This window comes from Sesamum indicum, linkage group LG11 (genome assembly GCF_026168435.1).
Source record: "Sesamum indicum cultivar Baizhima isolate 11 linkage group LG11, ASM2616843v1, whole genome shotgun sequence".
Taxonomy (NCBI): domain Eukaryota; kingdom Viridiplantae; phylum Streptophyta; class Magnoliopsida; order Lamiales; family Pedaliaceae; genus Sesamum; species Sesamum indicum.
Genome location: NC_142667.1, coordinates 14525045 through 14547764, shown reverse-complemented (window position 1 = coordinate 14547764; position 22720 = coordinate 14525045). Strand labels below are relative to the sequence as shown.

The 22720-nt window shown below is 36.2% G+C and overlaps 2 protein-coding genes across 3 annotated transcripts; both read right to left on the bottom strand.

Moving 5' to 3' along the window:
• Nucleotides 1-414: 414 nt before the first annotated feature.
• Nucleotides 415-1423, bottom strand: LOC105174227 (pistil-specific extensin-like protein). Its single transcript, XM_011096253.3, has 2 exons — nucleotides 1084-1423; nucleotides 415-928 (listed from the first exon to the last, which is right to left on the bottom strand). Exons 1-2 carry the CDS (start codon nucleotides 1250-1252, stop codon nucleotides 567-569), a joined length of 531 nt encoding a protein of 176 aa, XP_011094555.1. The 5' UTR covers nucleotides 1253-1423; the 3' UTR covers nucleotides 415-566.
• A 1203-nt stretch (nucleotides 1424-2626) lies between these two features.
• Nucleotides 2627-7027, bottom strand: LOS4 (P-loop containing nucleoside triphosphate hydrolases superfamily protein). Of its 2 annotated transcripts, XM_011096252.3 has the most exons (8): nucleotides 6658-7023; nucleotides 5931-6224; nucleotides 5439-5666; nucleotides 4836-4901; nucleotides 3867-4283; nucleotides 3654-3765; nucleotides 3041-3126; nucleotides 2627-2930 (listed from the first exon to the last, which is right to left on the bottom strand). In XM_011096252.3, exons 1-8 carry the CDS (start codon nucleotides 6865-6867, stop codon nucleotides 2868-2870), a joined length of 1476 nt encoding a protein of 491 aa, XP_011094554.2. In that variant the 5' UTR covers nucleotides 6868-7023; the 3' UTR covers nucleotides 2627-2867. The 2 variants fall into 2 exon arrangements, with proteins under 2 accessions (XP_011094554.2, XP_020553458.2); XM_020697799.2 differs by lacking the exon at nucleotides 3654-3765 and having other exon boundaries at nucleotides 6658-7027.
• Nucleotides 7028-22720: the final 15693 nt, after the last annotated feature.

The following is a 22720-nucleotide window of genomic DNA, read 5'->3' as shown; positions in this document are numbered from 1 at the left end:
TTGAGTTTAGCCGCTAAGTAAAATTTGGTTAAGAGACCCGTATGGATCCTACACTTGCAAGGAAACCTCTAAGAGAAGTTCCTGAATTTGTTCGAAGAATTATTAGGAAGTAACAAGTAATTTGAGGTTTAATTTCGACAAATGAAATTTTGTTGGAATGATAACCTGAAGCTGCAATCCTCTATAACCAAAGAGGCATTCGCTTTAAAATCAGTAAATGTGTCGATATTTATTTGTCTATTTTAATAGTAATATGATTTGACGTGAAAGTTACTGTTTATTTCATTGATTGTTCATGTAATTAGTGACGAATGCGATTGTATTTATAGGACACAAAGATACCACTCCATTTGAGCAAAAAATGGGTTGCCACTTGCCAGTACTAAACCCTCTCCAGGAAAAATGGGGGAAAAATGACAATTAACAGGAACTTGTTAACCTCATTCATTCACACAAAATATCACTAGTACATTGTATATGTACCCAATTTTACTTATATTATCATTCAAGATAAGAAAAATAACAGGGCACAAGCCCAAATTAAATGTACGTAAACACGTAAGGCGCTAGTAGTTGCTCTGTTTGTCATCACCAGAATCATCTTCGTCAGGACTACTAGTATCTGGTTCATCACACATGGGAGTGGTGTAGTAGAAGGGTCCCAGCATGAACTTGAGGATGTCCCTGTACACCACCGTGGGGCGGTGGAGCTTCACGCCGCTCTTTCCTCCGGCGAAGTTGGTGGCAATGTTGCAAACGGGGTCCGGTGACGAGACCAACCTCAAGAAGCAGTTCTTGGGGTTGAGCTCTTTCCCGTTCACATATTTCTTACAAGCAATCTCAAAGTCTCCGGCATCGTCTGTCAAGTCACTTGCGTAGTGAACAACTCTGCTCCTCTCGTCCAGGCATGTAACTGACACCTTGCAACCTGCAGGAAAGAATTTCTCTGAATTTTAGTACTCCATTCCTCGAAAGTATTTTTTTGATCAGTAATATAGAAGTTCGAGATTTTTTATGGTGATCAAGACATCAAGTATCTGAAAAGTTAAATTTGATGAGGATGATATTTTAAGTGGAATATACCTTTGATGGGTTTGGCCCCATTGACCCATTCGTTCCAGCCCTGGTTGCAGTCCTGGCAGAGGACTTTGCCTGCGACATGGAAGACCTGATTGTCGACCTTCCCATCTCCCACGGCTGAGCCCACTAAAAGTAGCGATGTCGCAACAATCAGGAAAAGACTTGCCCTCATCTTCCTTTCCTCTTCAAACTAATTTCGATTCAGATTGAAACTGGATGCACTTGATATCTATAAATACATGGAGAGATGACAGGACAGGATCCAGGGCCATTATTTGAGGTGGGAGGGCACTACCGACGTGCACACCATGAAGGCGTTCTGTTCTGTTTTTTTTTAATATTAGTATTCGTGCACATCATCCCCGTTTTTAAAATTTATTATGAATAACAAAAGATATATATAATTCAACACAATACATTTAAAAAATATAAATAAAAGAAAGCAACAAAGGAAAAAAAAAAAGAAAAACAATAGACTTAGACGTATTATTGGCACTAAAATAAAATTGTTGTCACTGTGTCATAACCACCATTTGATAATGTTTCATACTTTAAAATACTAGATGTTGTGCCACGTCGTTCCTAAGTGCATTTAACATGTAATCTTTCACTATTTAAAATATATTATAAATAAGATAAATATATAAAAATAAGTACATTAAGTCAATAAAAAGAAAGAAAGAAAAAAATAATAATATAACAATTAATGCAAATTTTAAAAAATTGAATAAGTTAATTATCACAAATGACATTTTTGAGTTCACAAAAATTGATGCGATAGTGTCATGAACAATCGTTTGTAAGTATGGAATGACCCTTCTTTTTATATTAATATATATAAGTAACTAAATAAATCCCAAGTTTGGGAACAGTCAATACGTGTCTGTCCTGTATACCGGTGGTTTGATTCAGAGCTATTGCGAACTTGGGGTTTGCAATCCTAACGTCAAAGTTTTGGGGCCGTGATATCTAGACGAATACGAGTTTTAGAGATATTTTATTGCATAATAATTTTCAAAGGGCCTGGCAAGGAACGTGAAGCTGCTTAGACATGCAAATCACCTAGAAGAGGTTACATCGTCAAAATTGTTCTTACATTAACCATCAGCGCTGATGAGAGTAAATTCAAAATGAGCAAACAAGCAACAGTGACAAGGATCGTTCATTTGAAAAATATAAGATGGTGAACTGACTCTACTGTCCTCTAGGAACATTGTCATCTTGTTGCCTCGCGCTATTCTGATCAGAATTTCATCACTGTTTCCTTCTACCACATATTTCCAACATCAAGTTTATGCTCGAATCAACCTTTCATACATAACAAAGCATCCATCCAAAATGGCGAACCTGATGTGAAAGAATGAGCAACAGATAGCATGCAGCAAAAGCATAGCATCTGGGGAATAAGTGGAAATGTAGAATGCCGACCAATTTATTGGGGCCTGCATCCACAACCATTTTGTGAAGTTTTCATCACATATAAAAGATATTGATTCTTTCTAGCATTGGATGATCACATCTCTCATCTTTAAGGGGGAAAAAGGACTTGCTCTTGAATTTGAAGACTCATTAGATGATCAAGATAAAATAACGATGCCTCCAAAGCAGGCAGAATTATACAGTATGAAGAACTTAAACCCCACAAATGAAAAGCACAAACAATCTCACTTTTGCATTATACTATAGTGCCAAGACAAATAGTATAATCTACAGCCATGTCCCTTTTTCACTGCAAGCATTGAGTACATCCATATTGAATAACATCAGCCGCCAGCATAACTTAACACTCATAGTAGCCCTGCATTCTCTAGAGCGACCTCAAATTCCTTCTCGCTATTCCATGGGGCCACCTGCATTTCATAGACAGGACACTTATTATTCGATTTATGACAATCCCAGGGAACTCGTAAAAAATAATTGCTGAAACAGATGTGCGCTTGTAATCATGTAAAGAATTTACCTCAGCTATTTGGGCGTTAAAGTATTTCTCAATCTTGCCCATAATCAAATCATCTCTATCGTCGCAAAGCAAGTTGAATACAGCACCTGTTTCATAACAAGAAATGAGCCTCATTGAGAGGTTATACTGTAGCTAACAGGACCATTTTCATTTCAAGAAACACCAATCGTATTGAGAACTTCGCACACCAATCGTATTGAGCTTCGGAACAGGCTCCATGAGAAGAATGAGAACAGAAATAGAAGAAACAAATAATCAATTCTCCTCTATAAATTGAGCCCAATCTGAACCTCAATTAGTTAGACTAGTTGACCGAATTGCATAGAGACCAAAATATGCAGACAAATCAACATGAAAGCCAATTGTTGAGAGTCCCCAACCATAATGCTAATTCGTCCATACTCAAAGGATACTGAACGTTCACCTCAAGTACTATATTGGTTTGTCCTTCACAGACAAGGAAATCCACATTCTCCACATATAAATTAAACACAAGTTATTGGGATTGGGATGCCAACTTGAAACCACAAAGCCATATCAAACTAATGATGTCAACAAACCCATCATAATTCAGAGGATGTCATACACAAAGCAATATCCATTGAGAAAATACCTTTGCGTCCAAAGCGTCCTGCTCTACCCACCCGATGCAAGTAAACTTCATAGTCAGGCTCAGTAGGTCTATCATATCTCACAGGAAGATCAAAATTAACAACCAAATTTACCTACATTAAGATATGTTGCCATATAGTCATAGGTAAAGATCCACATTTAGAAAACACATGCTAAGGAAATAAACGTTTGAGCAACAAAAAGGAGAGTGCACCTGTTTCTGGTCAAAGCCTCGAGCTAGAAGATCAGTTGATATCAGAACTTGAGTCAGCCCTTCCTTGAACTCTTTTATAATTTTATCCCGATCCTCTTGCTTCAGAGCACCTTGAATAGTAGTAACCTCATAGCCAAGGCTGACTAATGATTTGTGCAGCATAGCTGCACTATTCCTGGAGCGAACAAATATAATTGTCTGCCCCACCTTCTCTCCAAGTTCAAGTATCCGGTCCTTAATCACCATGATCTTCGAAAGCTCATCAGGACAGTGTACCTTATACTGTTTTACAGACTCCAACGATAATTCTTCCTTTTTGACAAACATTTGGTTATAATCTCTGACAAAGATTTCCTCAACTATTTTAGATACAAAAGCCCTGACAGCATCATCAAAGGTAGCCGAGAACAGCAGCACCTGATAGAATTTGCCACAACAGCATAAAGTCAACAAAACGATCTATCAAAGGGGTCCTCACACATTTCTACAAGAGAGTTGCTTGCTACACCAGCTCACAGCACAGCCATTTTTAAACCATAGAACTCCTAGATATACCATCAGTTGAGTATCATAACTACACCAACATTACAAACAGAAGAATGGTACCCGGGCAGATAGAAAAAAGTTAAATGAGTTTGTCAGCATGTTCCTAGAACATAGGCTGATGCGTTTTGGTAGTTACACTGATATGTGAAAATAATTGTGCGCAATGAAATCACCAGAAAACATTACTTAACATTTATAAGCAATTATAGACAGAGAGAGATAAATAAATCAGCCAGACACATCTTTTCCTTACCTAAATCACGCAAGCTTGCATCTAAAACTTTCATTTCAAATTTTTTGAGCAATTATCCCACCATGAATAAGCAATCATATTCAATTTCCAGCTCAAGCACATTATCCATGCAAAAAGCAATAAGAGTAGTTCATCTTCACATAATCATTCAAAATTAGTAAACAGCTAACCTGACAACTGAAATTGGCTTTTGCAATTGCCTTCATTATCTTCACTGAATCATCTCGAAAGCCACTCTACACATAAGAGAAGGTTCACAAATAAGTAAAATTGAAAAAGAATACTTACTAGACTCTTCTCAAGTAACAAATCAGATACTTAGATAATAAGGTGAATGTTTAACTTCATTAGTTCACTTACTAAAAAAATTTTACGTTATTAAAGGGTTTGTGCTCGTGTCATGATCCACCCAATTTATATAATATAAAGAGACACCTTTGCAAAAACAGATAAGCAAGGAAAATTTCATGAGACATTCAGCTGAACAGTGTTATAAGACTGAGGATGACCATCTACCATGGACTGGTATGAAGAAAAGTGAGACACTAGCATAAATTATCTACAAGTCTCAAAATTCCTCTTAGTTGCTAGAGCAGCAATCACATGTGACCTAGACAAGCAAGAAAGTTCTCTTGATGTGTTAACCAAACAAGCAGCTGGTCATACATAGCTAAGGTATCCTGAACAGAGTTAATCGTGCATTTCACAGTAAACAAGGAAATTGAATACAAACAAGCAAGATAAATTACCAAGAGCTAAAAATCATCGATTACCTCTGCCAACATGTGGTCAGCCTCATCAAACACAAGAATCTTCATTTGACTCATGCCCAGTTTTTTTGCTAACATCCACTTACATATCGTACCAGGTGTGCCAATAATTACTTGCGCTGTAATAGGTGGCCTCTTCTGGATTGGAATATAGTTTGCAGGATCAGCTGGTATGGCTAATTCTGAGGTTATCCCAGTGAACTTCCCCATCTTCAGCAGCACTTCCATATTCTGTACCATTTATTCAGTTTTACTAATCAAAACATGACATAGACTAAATAATCAATACCAGTTTCATAAATGCATATTTGTTCAACAGAATTATGTGGCACAACACATCATGGACCTATACTTGATAGTTGGGATCCAACTACCGATGATGATCCTCAAGCTGCACTTCCTTTTCCGGAAGACAAAACTTACACAAATATGCTAATAAGTATGGGAGCAGGATAAGTCCAAATTTGTAACGAGAAAACATGTTGCCAGACAAACCTGAATGGCTAACTCTCTCGTGGGGCAGATACAGAGAGCCTGGGGAGCTGTCAGTTTTGGATCAACACGACTCAACATGCCAAGCACAAAACAAGTTGTCTTCCCGGACCCATTGTGAGCCTGAGCTATTAAATTCTTGTTTGGAGGAGTCAGGATCATGGGCAAACTAATCGCCTGAATCTTACTAGGTTTCTCAAACTTCATCTCAACATACAGACCCTTCAATAATTCCGGTGATAAGTTCAAGTCCTCAAATCTCTTAGCTGATGTATATGGAGTGTCCCCGGATGTAACCTATATTGTAACGCAAAAACGCCACATAAGAAGAAAAAACGCAATGATAATACAATCGTACAATTGTTCCTACATGTAGCTCACTGCTCAGTTCGAAATACAGTATACTAAAACCTCCACTACAGAAATGCAAACAAAAAACAAAAGCAGAGTCGGGAATGAATCAAAAAGTTCCCGATCATAAAAACCAAATCGAAAGACAAACCCCAACTTATTTGAAGTTCAATCAAAATCCTGAAACTTGACAAATTAAAATACACACAAATTACCAATTCCAGCTAAACCTAACATTAACTCCAAATTATAAAACCTCTTCTGATATAATCTAAAGCACTAATGATAAAAAAAATAAAGCTCCAAATTGCACACGAGCCAAATCAGATCCACAATATATACACGAAAAAGCTACAAGCAATTATTCAGTAGGTTTTACAGCTTCAATGCTTGAGTCGTCGGGATCGGTGAGCGTGCTGTGACCTAATCTGGAGTCGTCGATAGCCAAGGAGTCTAATTTAGGTTCTGTGGAGGAAGCTTCGGCTACATCTTGCTCCTCCTCAGCAACATCAGCCCACCGCTTCGTTTCCGTAGACTTCGATGCTTCCTGATCGGTGGTGGAGGCGGTTGCGGACTCGTTGTCGGCCATGGGAGAGAGTGGTAGAAGGTGATAACGATGATTGATTATTGTTCTTAATAGTAAAAAAGCTCCAAATTACTGCCTCTGCTTATGTGTGTGTATATATATAACATATATAGACAGAGTCGGAGCCAACACTCAAAACCCCCTAAAACTTGATTGTTTGTGCGTAAATCTGCAGCTAATTCCTCACTCGCACGACAAAATGCATAAAATCCCATGTATTTAAAAAATTTGTAAAATAAATCCTCTTATTAAAAGAATAGGCTAAAAGCCTCACGTGTTTTGTAAAACTCAAATCAATCACCTCTCTCCCTTAAATCCAACTAACAGTGTTAATTTTTTAAAAAAATGACCGTTATACCCTTACTTATTATATATTATTTCTTATATTAATGGCCGTTGAGTCTTTTTTGATCAAATACTGATCGTTAGATCTAATAAATTAATCTCAATCGTTAAATTTTAAAAAAAATAAAAAGTTTAGATTCAACTAATTATTTAACTTATATTATATATAATAATTTAAAATTTTAAAAATATATTATTATTATATATTTAAAAAAAAATTAACTACCCACCCTACCCCATGGCCCCGCCCCAACCCCTCCCCACCCCCACACCCCTGGATTCCCCAACCATTCTCGTCACCGACGGCTAATATTTATTAAAATTATCGTACCTTCGTAAATTCTTTATAAAATTGAGTGAGATCGGTCTCGTTAGAATCATCTTGAAGAGATGAGTCTGATGGTGGTGGTTTGAGATCGAGATTCGACTGGACGGAAACGAATCGACGGCAAACATGTTCGAAGGTCGTGACTTCAGCTCATTCTCTATGATTAACGAAAACTCAAATTGAAGGTATGGAAATGTTCGCCTTGAAAAAAGGATTCGAATGGTACCATTGGCCGTCTAAAATTCGTCCGGACGGTCCCGAAAACTTATTTCTAAGTTTGAAGCGAAAATCACAATTTTTTCTTTTTTAAAATTAGTTTTAATTATATTAATTAAAATATATTTTAGTTAATTAAGAATATTTTAAATAATTATAATAATTAAATATTTTGGCTAATTAATAATAATTATTGTAATTAAATATATATTTTAATTAATTAAAAATAATAGTTAGATTTAATAATTAATAATTATAAAATTATTTGAATTTAAATATAATTTAATTTAATATGGCAAAAATTTAATTTATTTTTTAAGGTGAGAAATGACAAAAGGAACCACAAAACAAGTCAAAAAGTCCTTTGTATGTTATATAGACCCATAGAGTGGTATTTTAGTCCTAAGTGTCATTAAATATGAACCTAAACCGCAGAAAATGACTACTAAACGCAGTAGACGCGCGTCTCCTCCACTTTCCATTAGTTGCTAACAGAATGGGGTTTTTTTTGCTAACTAAAAAAAAAATAGGAAGGGGGGTTTTAGCCTATTCTGAAAATAAGAGGGTATTTTTTGCGTAATTTCTAAAACACATGGGAGTTTTATGCATTTTGTCCCTTGTGTTCCTTCAACAACTTCAGGTCACTAAAGGGCCTGGACAATATGGCTCTCCAGAACACTTTGAAAGCATCAGAAATGACCATTGAAAAATTTGAAAAGAGATTGGAGGCCTTATTTAGGACTCTAGTCAAGAGAGAAATAAATTTTCTTCTAAATTTAAAAGTTATTCACTAAAAAACAAACTTGCAAGAATAGTTTCGAATACATTAATTCTAAATATATATAATTTAAAATATTAAGAATAAAATTTATGGTTAAATACATTTTAGACCCCTGAACTATACATATTGTCTCATTTATACCCATAAATTATGAAAGATAACAAAGACACCCATAATAAAATAACTTGGCATTGATGGGACAAAATGTCATTACTACTTACTCCTATACATTTTATTTTAATTTATAAAATATGCTTTATTAATATATCTCCTCCAAACTATTTTTAGTGATTTAAAATTTTAGGCACACACAAACACACCCGACAGACCCACATGCACACACACACACACCCGCACACACACACAACCCACACACACACATGCACACACGCACACACACAACCCCACATGCACACACACACACGACACACACACACAAAAGACGCATAAATAAGGAAATGGAAAAGTCAGAACAAGGAGGGAAACCCCACACACACACACAAAAAAAAAAAAAAAGACGCACAGACAATGAAATGGCCTATTCTCATCACTTTATGTTAAATGCTAACAGAATGTGGTGTTTTGCTGACTAAAAAAAAAATAGGAGGGGGTTTTAGCCTATTTTGAAAATAGGAGGGTGTTTTTTGAGTACTTGCTAAAACGCATAGGAGTTTTATGCATTTTGTCCCTTGTGTTACTTCAACAACTTCAGGTCACTAAAGGGCCTGGACAACATTGCTTTGAAGAACACTTCGAAAGCATCAGAAATGACCATTGAGAAACTTGAAAAGGGATTGGAGGCTTTATTTAGGACTCTAGTCAAGAGAGATATAAATTTTCTTCTAAATTTATAAGTTATTCACTAAAAAACAAACTTGCAAGAATAGTTTCGAATACATTAATTCTAAATATATATAACTTAAAAATATTAAAAATAAATTTTATGGTTAAATACATTTTAGACCCCTGAACAATACATATTGTCTCATTTATACCCATAAAGTATGAAAGATAACAAAGTCACCGCTAATAAAATAACTTGGCATTGATGGGACAAAATGTCGTTCCTACTTACTCCTATACATTTTATTTTAATTTACAAAATATGATTTATTAATATATCTCCTCCAAACTATTTTTAGTGATTTAAAATTTTAGGCACACACACACACCCCACACGCCCACATGCACACACACACACCCACACACCCACATGCACACACACACACCCGCACACACACACAACCCACTTGCACACACACACACACCCACACCCCACACCCACACACACACACACACCCCACACGCACATGCACACACACACCCCACATGCACGCACACACACACACACACCCCACATGCACACACACACACACACACACACAAAAGATGCAAAGATAAGGAAATGAAAAAGTCAGAACAAAGAGGGAACCCCCCCCCCACACACAGACACACACAGAAAAAAAAAAAAAGACGCACAGACAATGAAATGACCTATTCTCATCACTTCCCGTTAAATGCTAACAGAATGTGGTTTTTTTGCTGACTAAAAAAAAATAGGAGGGGGGTTTTAGCCTATTTTGAAAATAGGAGGGTGTTTTTTGCGTACTTTCTAAAACACATGGGAGTTTTATGCATTTTGTCCCTTGTGTTCCTTCAACAACTTCAGGTCACTAAAGGGCCTGGACGACATTGCTCTTCAGAACACTTTAAAAGCATCAGAAATGACCATTGAGAAACTTGAAAAGGGATTGGAGGCTTTATGTAGGACTCAAGTCAAGAGAGATATAAATTTTCTTCTAAATTTAAAAGTTATTTACTAAAAAACAAACTTGCAAGAATAGTTTCGAATACATTAATTATAAATATATATAATTTAAAATATTAAAAATAAATTTTAAGGTTAAATACATTTTAGACCCTTGAACTATACATATTGTCTCACTTATACCCATAAAGGATGAAAGATAACAAAGACACCCTAATAAAATAACTTGACATTGATGGGACAAAATGTCGTTCCTACTTACTCCTATACATTTTATTTTGATTTATAAAATATGCTTAATTAATATATCTCCTCCAAACTATTCTAGTGATTTAAAATTTTAGGTACACACCACACCCTACACACCCACATGCACAAACACACCCCAATACACCCACATGCACACACACACACCCACACACACACACAACCCACATGCACACACACACACACACCCCACACGCACGCACACACACACACACACACCCACATGCACACGTACACACACACACACACACATACCCCACATGCACACACACACGACACACACACAAAAGATGCATAGATAAGGAAATGGAAAAGTCAGAACAAGGAGGGGAACCCCACAGACACACACACACACACACACACACAAAAAGACGCACAGACAATGAAATGGCCTATTCTCATCACTTCCCGTTAAATGCTAACAGAATGTGGTTTTTTTGCTCACTAAAAAAAATAGGAGGGAAGTTTTAGCCTATTCTGAAAATAGGAGGGTATTTTTTGCGTACTTTCTAAAACACATGGGAGTTTTTTACATTTTGTCCCTTGTGTTCCTTCAACAACTTCAGGTCACTAAAGGGCCATGACAACATTGCTCTTCAGAACACTTTGAAAGCATCAGAAATGACCATTGAGAAACTTGAAAAGGGATTGGAGGCTTTGTTTAGGACTCTAGTCAAGAGAGATATAAATTCTCTTCTAAATTTAAAACTTATTCACTAAAAAACAAACTTGCAAGAATAGTTTTGAATACATTAATTCTAAATATATATAATTTAAAATATTAAAAAAAAAATTTATGGTTAAATACATTTTAAACTCCTGAACTATACATATTGTCTCATTTATACCAATAAAATATGAAAGATAACAAAGACACCCCTAATAAAATAACTTTGCATGGATGGGACAAAATGTCGTTTCTACTTACTCCTATACATTTTATTTTAATTTATAAAATATGCTTTATTAATATATCTCCTCCAAACTATTTTTAGTGATTTAAAATTTTAGGCACACACACACCCACATGCACACCCCCCCCCCCCCGCACACACACACACACACCCCACACGCACACACACACACACACACCACACACGCACACACACACACACACCCCACATCCCCACACTCACACACACACACACGACACACACACACACAAAAGACGCATAGATAAGAAAATGAAAAAGTCAGAACAAGGAGGAGAACCCCACGCACTGACACACACACACACAAAAAAAAAAAAAAAGACGCACAGACAATGAAATGCCCTATTCTCATCACTTCCCATTAAATGCTAACAGAATGTGGTTTTTTTGCTGACTAAAAAAAAAATCAGAGGGGGGTTTTAGCCTATTATGAAAATAGGAGGGTATTTGTTGCGTACTTTCTAAAACACATGGGGGTTTTATGCATTTTGTCCTTTGTGTTCTTTCAACAACTTCGGGTCACTAAAGGGCAGGGATAACATTGCTCTCCAGAACACTTTGAAAGCATCAGAAATGACCATTAAGAAACTTGAAAAGTGATTGGAGTCTTTATTTAGGACTCTAGTCAAGAGAGATACAAATTTTCTTCTAAATGTAAAAGTTATTCACTAAAAAACAAACTTGCAAGAATAGTTTCGAATACATTAATTCTAAATATATATAATTTAAAATATTAAAAATAAAATTTATGATTAAATACATTTTAGACCCCTGAACTATACATATTGTCTCATTTATACCCATAAAGTATGTAAGATGACAAAGACACCCTTAATAAAATAACTTGGCATTGATGGGATGAAATTTCGTTCCTACTTACTCCTATACATTTTATTTTAATTTATAAAATATGCTTTATTAATATATCTCCTCCAAACTATTTTTAGTGATTTAAAATTTTAGGCACACACACACACACCCGCACACACACACAACCCACATGCACACACACACAACCCACATGCACACACACACACACACACACACCCCACACGCACACACACACACACACACACACCGCACATGCACACATTTACGCACACACACGACACACACACACAAAAGACACATAGATAAGGAAATGGAAAAGTCAGAACAAGGAGGCGAACCCCACACACACACACACAAAAAAAAGACGCAGAGACAATGAAATGGCCTATTCTCATCACTTCCCGTGATATGCTAACATAATGTGATTTTTTTGCTGACTAAAAAAAAAGGAGGGGGGTTTTAGCCGATTCTGAAAATAGAAAGGTGTTTTTTACGTACTTTCTAAAGCACATGGTAGTTTTATGCATTTTGTCCCTTGTGTTCCTTCAACAACTTCAGGTCACTAAAGGGCCTGGACAACATTGTTCTCCAGAACACTTTGAAAGCATCAGAAATGACCATTGAGAAACTTGAAAAGGGATTGGAGGCTTTATTTAGGACTCTAGTCAAGAGAGATACAAATTTTCTTCTAAATTTAAAAGTTATTCACTAAAAAATAAACTTGCAAGAATAGTTTCGAATACATTAATTCTAAATATATATAATTTAAAATATTAAAAATAAATTTTAAGGTTAAATACATTTTAGACCCTTGAACTATACATATTGTCTCATTTATACCCATAAAGGATGAAAGATAACAAAGACACCCCTAATAAAATAACTTGGCATTGATGGGACAAAATGTCGTTCCGACTTACTCCTATACATTTTATTTTGATTTATAAAATATACTTTATTAATACATCTCCTCATAACTATTCTAGTGATTTAAAATTTTAGGTACACACACCACACCCCACACACCCACATGCACAAACACACACCAATACACCCACATGCACACACACACACCCACACACACACACAACCCACATGCCCACACACACACACACACCCCACACGCATGCACACACACACACACACCCCCCACACGCATGCACACACACACACACACCCCACACGCACGCACACACACACACACACATGCACACGTACACACACACACACACATACCCCACATGCACACACACACGACACACACACAAAAGATGCATAGATAAGGAAATGGAAAAGTCAGAACAAGGAGGGGAACCCCACACACACACACACACACACACACACACACACACACACAAAAAGACGCACAGACAATGAAATGGCCTATTCTCATCACTTCCCGTTAAATGCTAACAGAATGTGATTTTTTTGTTTACTAAAAAAAATAAGAGGGAAGTTTTAGCCTATTATGAAAATAGGAGGGTATTTTTTGCGTACTTTCTAAAACACATGGGAGTTTTATACATTTTGTCCCTTGTGTTCCTTCAACAACTTCAGGTCACTAAAGGGCCATGACAACATTGCTCTTCAGAACACTTTGAAAGCATCAGAAATGACCATTGAGAAACTTGAAAAGGGATTGGAGGCTTTGTTTAGGACTCCAGTCAAGAGAGATATAATTTTTCTTCTAAATTTAAAACTTATTCACTAAAAAACAAACTTGCAAGAATAGTTTCGAAATTTAATTCAAGAGAGACACACACGACACACACACAAAAAAAAAAAGACGCACAGACAATGAAATGCCCTATTCTCATTACTTCCCGTGATATGCTAACATAATGTGATTTTTTTGCTGACTAAAAAAAAAAGGAAGGGGATTTTAGCCGATTCTGAAAATAGGAAGGTGTTTTTTGCGTATTTTCTAAAGCACATGGTAGTTTTATGCATTTTGTCCCTTGTGTTCCTTCAACAACTTCAGGTCACTAAAGGGCCTGGACAACATTGTTCTCCAGAACACTTTGAAAGCATCAGAAATGACCATTGAGAAACTTGAAAAGGGATTGGAGGCTTTATTTAGGACTCTACTAAAGAGAGATACAAATTTTCTTCTAAATTTAAAAGTTATTCACTAAAAAACAAACTTGCAAGAATAGTTTCGAATACATTAATTCTAAATATATATAATTTAAAATATTAAAAATAAATTTTATGGTTAAATACATTTTAGACCCCTGATCTATATATATTGTCTCATTTATACCCATAAAGTATGTAAGATAACAAAGACACCCTTAATAAAATAACTTGGCATTGATGGGACAAAATGTCGTTCCTACTTACTCCTATAAATTTTATTTTAATTTGTAAAATATGCTTTATTAATATATCTCCTCCAAACTATTTTTAGTGATTTAAAATTTTAGGCACACACACACACACCCGCACACACACACAAACACACACACACACACACACCCCACACGCACACACACACACACCACACACACACACACACACACAAAAGACGCATAGATAAGGAAATGGAAAAGTCAGAACAAGGAGGGGAACCCCCCCCCCCCCCACACACACACAAAAAAGACACAGAGACAATGAAATGGCCTATTCTCATCACTTATACCCATAAAGGATGAAAGATAACAAAGACACCCCTAATAAAATAACTTGGCATTGATGGGACAAAATGTCGTTCCTACTTACTCCTATACATTTTATTTTAATTTATAAAATATGCTTTATTAATATATCTCCTCTGAACTATTTTTGGAGATTTAAAATTTTAGGTACACACACCACACCCCACACAACCACATGCACACACACACACCCACATGCACACACACACACACCCCCCACACGCACGCGCACACACACACACACACACCCCACTTGCACACGCACACACACACGCACACATACCCTACATGCACACACACACGACACACACACAAAAGATGCATAGATAAGGAAATGGAAAAATCAGAACAAGGAGGGGAACCCCCCCCCCCCCCCCCACACACACAGGCACACAAAAAAAAAAAGGACGCACAGCCAATGAAATGGCATATTCTCATCACTTCCCGTTAAATGCTAACAGAATGTGGTTTTTTTGCTGACTAAAAAAAATAGGAGGGAGGTTTTAGCCTATTCTGAAAATAGGAGGGTGTTTTTTGCGTACTTTCTGAAACAATGGGAGTTTTATGAATTTTGTCCTTTGTGTTCCTTCAACAACTTCAGGTCACTAAAGGGCCTTGACAACATTGGTCTTCAGAACACTTTGAAAGCATCAGAAATGACCATTGAGAAACTTGAAAAGGGATTGGAGGCTTTGTTTAGGACTCTAGTCAAGAGAGATATAAATTTTCATTTAAATTTAAAACTTATTCACTAAAAAACAAACTTGCAAGAATAGTTTCGAATACATTAATTCTAAATATATATAATTTAAAATATTAAAAAAAAAAATTATGGTTAAATACATTTTATACCCCTGAACTATACATATTGTCTCATTTATACCAATAAAGTATGAAAGATAACAAAGACACCCCTAATAAAATAACTTTGCATTGATGGGACAAAATGCTGTTTCTACTTACTCCTATACATTTTATTTTAATTTATAAAATATGCTTTATTAATATATCTCCACCAAACCATTTTTAGTGATTTAAAATTTTAGGCACACACACACACCCACATGCACACACACACCCCCCCGCACACACACACACACACACACCCCACACGCACACACACACACACACACCACACACGCACACACACACACACACACCCCACATCCCCACACTCACACACACACACACACGACACACACACACACAAAAGACGCATAGATAAGAAAATGAAAAAGTCAGAACAAGGAGGAGAACCCCACGCACTGACACACACACACACAAAAAAAAAAAAAAAGACGCATAGACAATGAAATGCCCTATTCTCATCACTTCCCGTTAAATGCTAACAGAATGTGGTTTTTTTGCTGACTAAAAAAAATCAGAGGGGGGTTTCAGCCTATTATGAAAATAGGAGGGTGTTTGTTGCGTACTTTCTAAAACACATGGGGGTTTTATGCATTTTGTCCTTTGTGTTCTTTCAACAACTTCGGGTCACTAAAGGGCCTGGACAACATTGCTCTCCAGAACACTTTGAAAGCATCAGAAATGACCATTGAGAAACTTGAAAAGTGATTGGAGGCTTTATTTAGGACTCTAGTCAAGAGAGATACAAATTTTCTTCTAAATTTAAAAGTTATTCACTAAAAAACAAACTTGCAAGAATAGTTTCGAATACATTAATTCTAAATATATATAATTTAAAATTTTAAAAATAAAATTTATGATTAAATACATTTTAGACCCCTGAACTATACATATTGTCTCATTTATATCCATAAAGTATGTAAGATAACAAAGACACCCTTAATAAAATAACTTGGCATTGATGGGACAAAATTTCGTTACTACTTACTCCTATACATTTTATTTTAATTTATAAAATATGCTTTATTAATATATCTCCTCCAAACTATTTTTAGTGATTTAAAATTTTAGGCACACACACACACCCGCACACACACACAACCCACATGCACACACACACACACACACACACACACCCCACACGCACACACACACACACACACACCGCACATGCACACACTTACGCACACACACGACACACACACACACAAAAGACGCATAGATAAGGAAATGGAAAAGCCAGAACAAGGAGGGGAACCCCACACACACACACACACAAAAAAAAAAAGACGCAGAGACAATGAAATGGCCTATTCTCATCACTTCCCGTTATATGCTAAAATAATGTGATTTTTTTGCTGACTAAAAAAAAAAGGAGGGGGGTTTTAGCCGATTCTGAAAATAGGAGGGTGTTTTTTGCGTACTTTCTAAAGCACATGGTAGTTTTATGCATTTTGTCCCTTGTGTTCCTTCAACAACTTCAGGTCACTAAAGGGCCTGGACAACATTGTTCTCCAAAACACTTTGAAAGCATCAGAAATGACCATTGAGAAACTTGAAAAGGGATTGGAGGCTTTATTTAGGAATCTAGTCAAGAGAGATACAAATTTTCTTCTAAATTTAAAAGTTATTCACTAAAAACCAAACTTGCAAGAATAGTTTCAAATACATTAATTCTAAATATATATAATTTAAAATATTAAAAATAAATTTTATGGTTAAATACATTTTAGACCCCTGAACTATATATATTGTCTCATTTATACCCATAAAGTATGTAAGATAACAAAGACACCCTTAATAAAATTACTTGGCATTGATGGGACAAAATGTCGTTCCTACTTACTCCTATACATTTTATTTAATTTGTAACATATGCTTTATTAATATATCTCCTCCAAACTATTTTTAGTGATTTAAAATTTTAGGCACACACACACACACCCGCACACACACAGAACCCACATGCACACACACACACACACACACACACCCCACACGCACACACACACACACACACCACACACACACACACGCACACACACACACCCCACATGCACACACTTACACACACACACCAAAGACGCATAGATAAGGAAATGGAAAAGTCAGAACAAGGAGGGGATCCCCTCCCCCCCCCCCCCCCACACACAAAAAAGACGCAGAGACAATGAAATGGCCTATTCTCATCACTTATACCCATAAAGGATGAAAGATAACGAAGACACCCCTAATAAAATAACTTGGCATTGATGGGACAAAATGTCGTTCCTACTTACTCCTATACATTTTATTTTAATTTATAAAATATGCTTTATTAATATATCTCCTCCAAACTATTTTTAGTGATTTAAAATTTTAGGTATACACACCACACCCCACACACCCACATGCACACACACACACCCACACACGCACACAACCCACATGCACACACACACGCACCCCACACGCACGCACACAACCCACATGCACACACACACGCACCCCACACGCACGCACACATATACACACACACCCCACATGCACACGCACACACACACACATACCCCACATGCACACACACACGACACACGCACAAAAGATGCATAGATAAGGAAATGGAAAAGTCAGAACAAGGAGGGGAACCCTACACACACACACACACACGCACACAAAAAAAGGGACGCACAGCCAATGAAATGGCCTATTCTCATCACTTCCCGTTAAATACTAACAGAATGTGGTTTTTTTGCTGACTAAAAAAAATAGGAGGGAGGTTTTAGCCTATTTTGAAAATAGGAGGGTGTTTTTTGCGTAATCTCTGAAACACATGGGAGTTTTATGCATTTTGTTCCTTGTGTTCCTTCAACAACATCAGGTCACTAAAGGGCCTTGACAACATTGCTCTCCAGAACACTTTGAAAGCATCAGAAATGACCATTGAGAAACTTGAAAAGGGATTGGAGGCTTTGTTTAGGACTCTAGTCAAGAGAGATATAAATTTTCCTGTAAATTTAAAAGTTATTCACTAAAAAACAAAATTGCAAGAATAGTTTCGAATACATTAATTCTAAATATATATAATTTAAAATATTAAAAATAAATTTTATGATTAAATACATTTTAGACCCCTGAACTATACATATTGTCTCACTTATACCCATAAAGGATTAAAGATAACAAAGACACCCCTAATAAAATAACTTGGCATTGATGGGACAAAATGTTATACATTTTATTTTGATTTATAAAATATACTTTATTAATATATCTCCTCCAAACTATTTCTAGTGATTTAAAATTTTAGACACAGACACCACACCCCACACACCCACATGCACACACACACACCCATACACCCACATGCACACACACACACCCGCACACACACACAACCCACATGCACACACACACACAAACACCCCACACGCATGCACACACACACACACACCCCACACGCACGCACACGAACACACACACACACCCACATGCACACGTACACACACACACACACACCCCACATGCACACACACACGACACACACACAAAAGATGCATAGATAAGGAAATGGATAAGTCAGAACAAAGAGGGGAACCCCCCACACACACACACTCACACACCAAAAAAAAAGACGCATAGACAATGAAATGGCCTATTCTCATCACTTCCCGTTAAATGCTAACAGAATGTGATTTTTTTGCTGACTAAAAAAAATAGGCTGGACGTTTTAGCCTATTCTGAAAATAGGCGGGTGTTTTTTGCGTATTTTCTAAAACACATGGGAGTTTTAATCATTTTGTCCCTTGTGTTCCTTCAACAACTTCAGGTCACTAAAGGGCCTTGACAACATTTCTCTTCAGAACACTTTGAAAGCATCAGAAATGACCATTGAGAAACTTGAATAGGGATTGGAGGCTTTGTTTAGGACTCTAGTCAAGAGAGATATAAATTTTCTTCTAAATTTAAAAGTTATTCACTAAAAAACAAACTTGCAAGAATAGTTTCGAATACATTAATTCTAAATATATATAATTTAAAATATTAAAAACAAATTTTATGGTTAAATACATTTTAGACCCCTGAACTATACATATTGTCTCATTTATACCAATAAAGTATGAAAGATAACAAAGACACCCCTAATAAAATAACTTTGCATTGATGGGACAAAATGTCGTTTCTACTTACTCCTATACATTTTATTTTAATTTATAAAATATGCTTTATTAATATATCTCCTCCAAACTATTTTTAGTGATTTAAAATTGTAGGCACATACACACACCCACATGCCCACACACACCCCCCCGCACACACACACACACCCGCACACACACACACCCCACACGCACACACACAAACACACCCCACATCCACACACTCGCACACACACATGACACACACACACAAAAGATGCATAGATAAGGAAATGAAAAATTCAGTACAAGGAGGAGACCCCACACACTGACACACACACACACAAAAAAGAAAAAAAAGACGCACAGACAATGAAATGCCCTATTCTCATCACTTCCCGTTAAATGCTAACAGAATGTGGTTTTCTTGCTGACTAAAAAAAAAATCAGAGGGGGATTTTAGCCTATTATGAAAATAGGAGGGTAACATGTTGCGTACTTTCTAAAACATATGGGGGTTTTATGCATTTTGTCCTTTGTGTTCTTTCAACAACTTCAAGTCACTAAAGGGCCTGGACAACATTGCTCTCCAGAAATCTTTGAAAGCATCAGAAATGACCATTGAGAAACTTGAAAAGGGATTGGAGGCTTTATTTAGGAGTCTAGTCAAGAGAGATATAATTTTTTTTCTGAATTTAAAAGTTATTCACTAAAAAACAAACTTGCAAGAATATTTTCGAATACATTAATTCTAAATATATATAATTTAAAATAATAAAAATAAATTTTATGGTTAAATACATTTTAGACCCTTGAACTGTACATATTGTCTCACTTATACCCCTAAAGGATGAATGATAACAAAGACACTCCTAATAAAATAACTTGGCATTGATGGGACAAAATGTCGTTCCTACTTACTCCTATACATTTTATTTTAATTTATAAAATATGCTTTATTAATATATCTCCTCCAAACTATTTCTAGTGATTTAAAATTTTAGGCACACACCCACATGCACACACACACCCCACACGCACACACACACACACACACACCACACACGCACACACACGCACACACCCCACATCCCCACACTCACACACACACGCACGACACACACACACAAAAGACGCATAGATAAGAAAATGAAAAAGTCAGAACAAGGAGGAGAACCCCACGCACTGACACACACACACACATTAAAAAAAAAAAAAGACGCGCAGACAATGAAATGCCCTATTCTCATCACTTCCCGTTAAATGCTAACAGAATGTGGTTTTTTGCTGACTAAAAAAAAATCAGAGGGGGGTTTTAGCCTATTATGAAAATAGGAGGGTGTTTGTTGCGTACTTTCTAAAACACATGGGGGTTTTATGCATTTTGTCCTTTGTGTTCTTTCAACAACTTCGGGTCACTAAAGGGCCTGGACAACATTGCTCTCCAGAACACTTTGAAAGCATCAGAAATGACCATTGAGAATCTTGAAAAGTGATTGGAGGCTTTATTTAGGACTCTAGTCAAGAGAGATACAAATTTTCTTCTAAATTTAAAAGTTATTCACTAAAAAACAAACTTGCAAGAATAGTTTCGAATACATTAATTCTAAATATATATAATTTAAAATTTTAAAAATAAAATTTATGATTAAATATATTTTAGACCCCTGAACTATACATATTGTCTCATTTATACCCATAAAGTATGTAAGATAACAAAGACACCCTTAATAAAATAACTTGGCATTGATGGGACAAAATTTCGTTCCTACTTACTCCTATACATTTTATTTTAATTTATAAAATATGCTTTATTAATATATCTCCTCCAAACTGTTTTTAGTGATTTAAAATTTTAGGCACACACACACACACCCGCACACACACACAACCCACATGCACACACACACACACACACACACCCCACACGCACACACACACACTCACACACCGCACATGCACACACTTACGCACACACACGACACACACACACAAAAGACGCATAGATAAGGAAATGGAAAAGTCAGAACGAGGAGGGGAACCCCACACACACACACACACAAAAAAAAAAGATGCAGAGACAATGAAATGGCCTATTCTCATCACTTCCCGTTATATGCTAACATAATGTGATTTTTTTGCTGACTAAAAAAAAAAGGAGGGGGGTTATAGCCGATTCTGAAAATAGGAGGGTGTTTTTTGCGTACTTTCTAAAGCACATGGTAGTTTTATGCATTTTGTCCCTTGTGTTCCTTCAACAACTTCAGGTCACTAAAGGGCCTGGACAACATTGTTCTCCAGAACACTTTGAAAGCATCAGAAATGACCATTGAGAAACTTGAAAAGTGATTGGAGGCTTTATTTAGGACTCTAGTCAAGAGAGATACAAATTATCTTCTAAATTTAAAAGTTATTCACTAAAAAACAAACTTGCAAGAATAGTTTCGAATACATTAATTCTAAATATATATAATTTAAAATATTAAAAATAAATTTTATGGTTAAATACATTTTAAACCGCTGAACTATACATATTGTCTCATTTATACCAATAAAGTATGAAAGATAACAATGACACCCCTAATAAAATAACTTTGCATTGATGGGACAAAATGTCGTTTCTACTTACTCCTATACATTTTATTTTAATTTATAAAATATGCTTTATTAATATATCTCCACCAAACTATTTTTAGTGATTTAAAATTTTAGGCACACACACACACCCACATGCACACACACACCC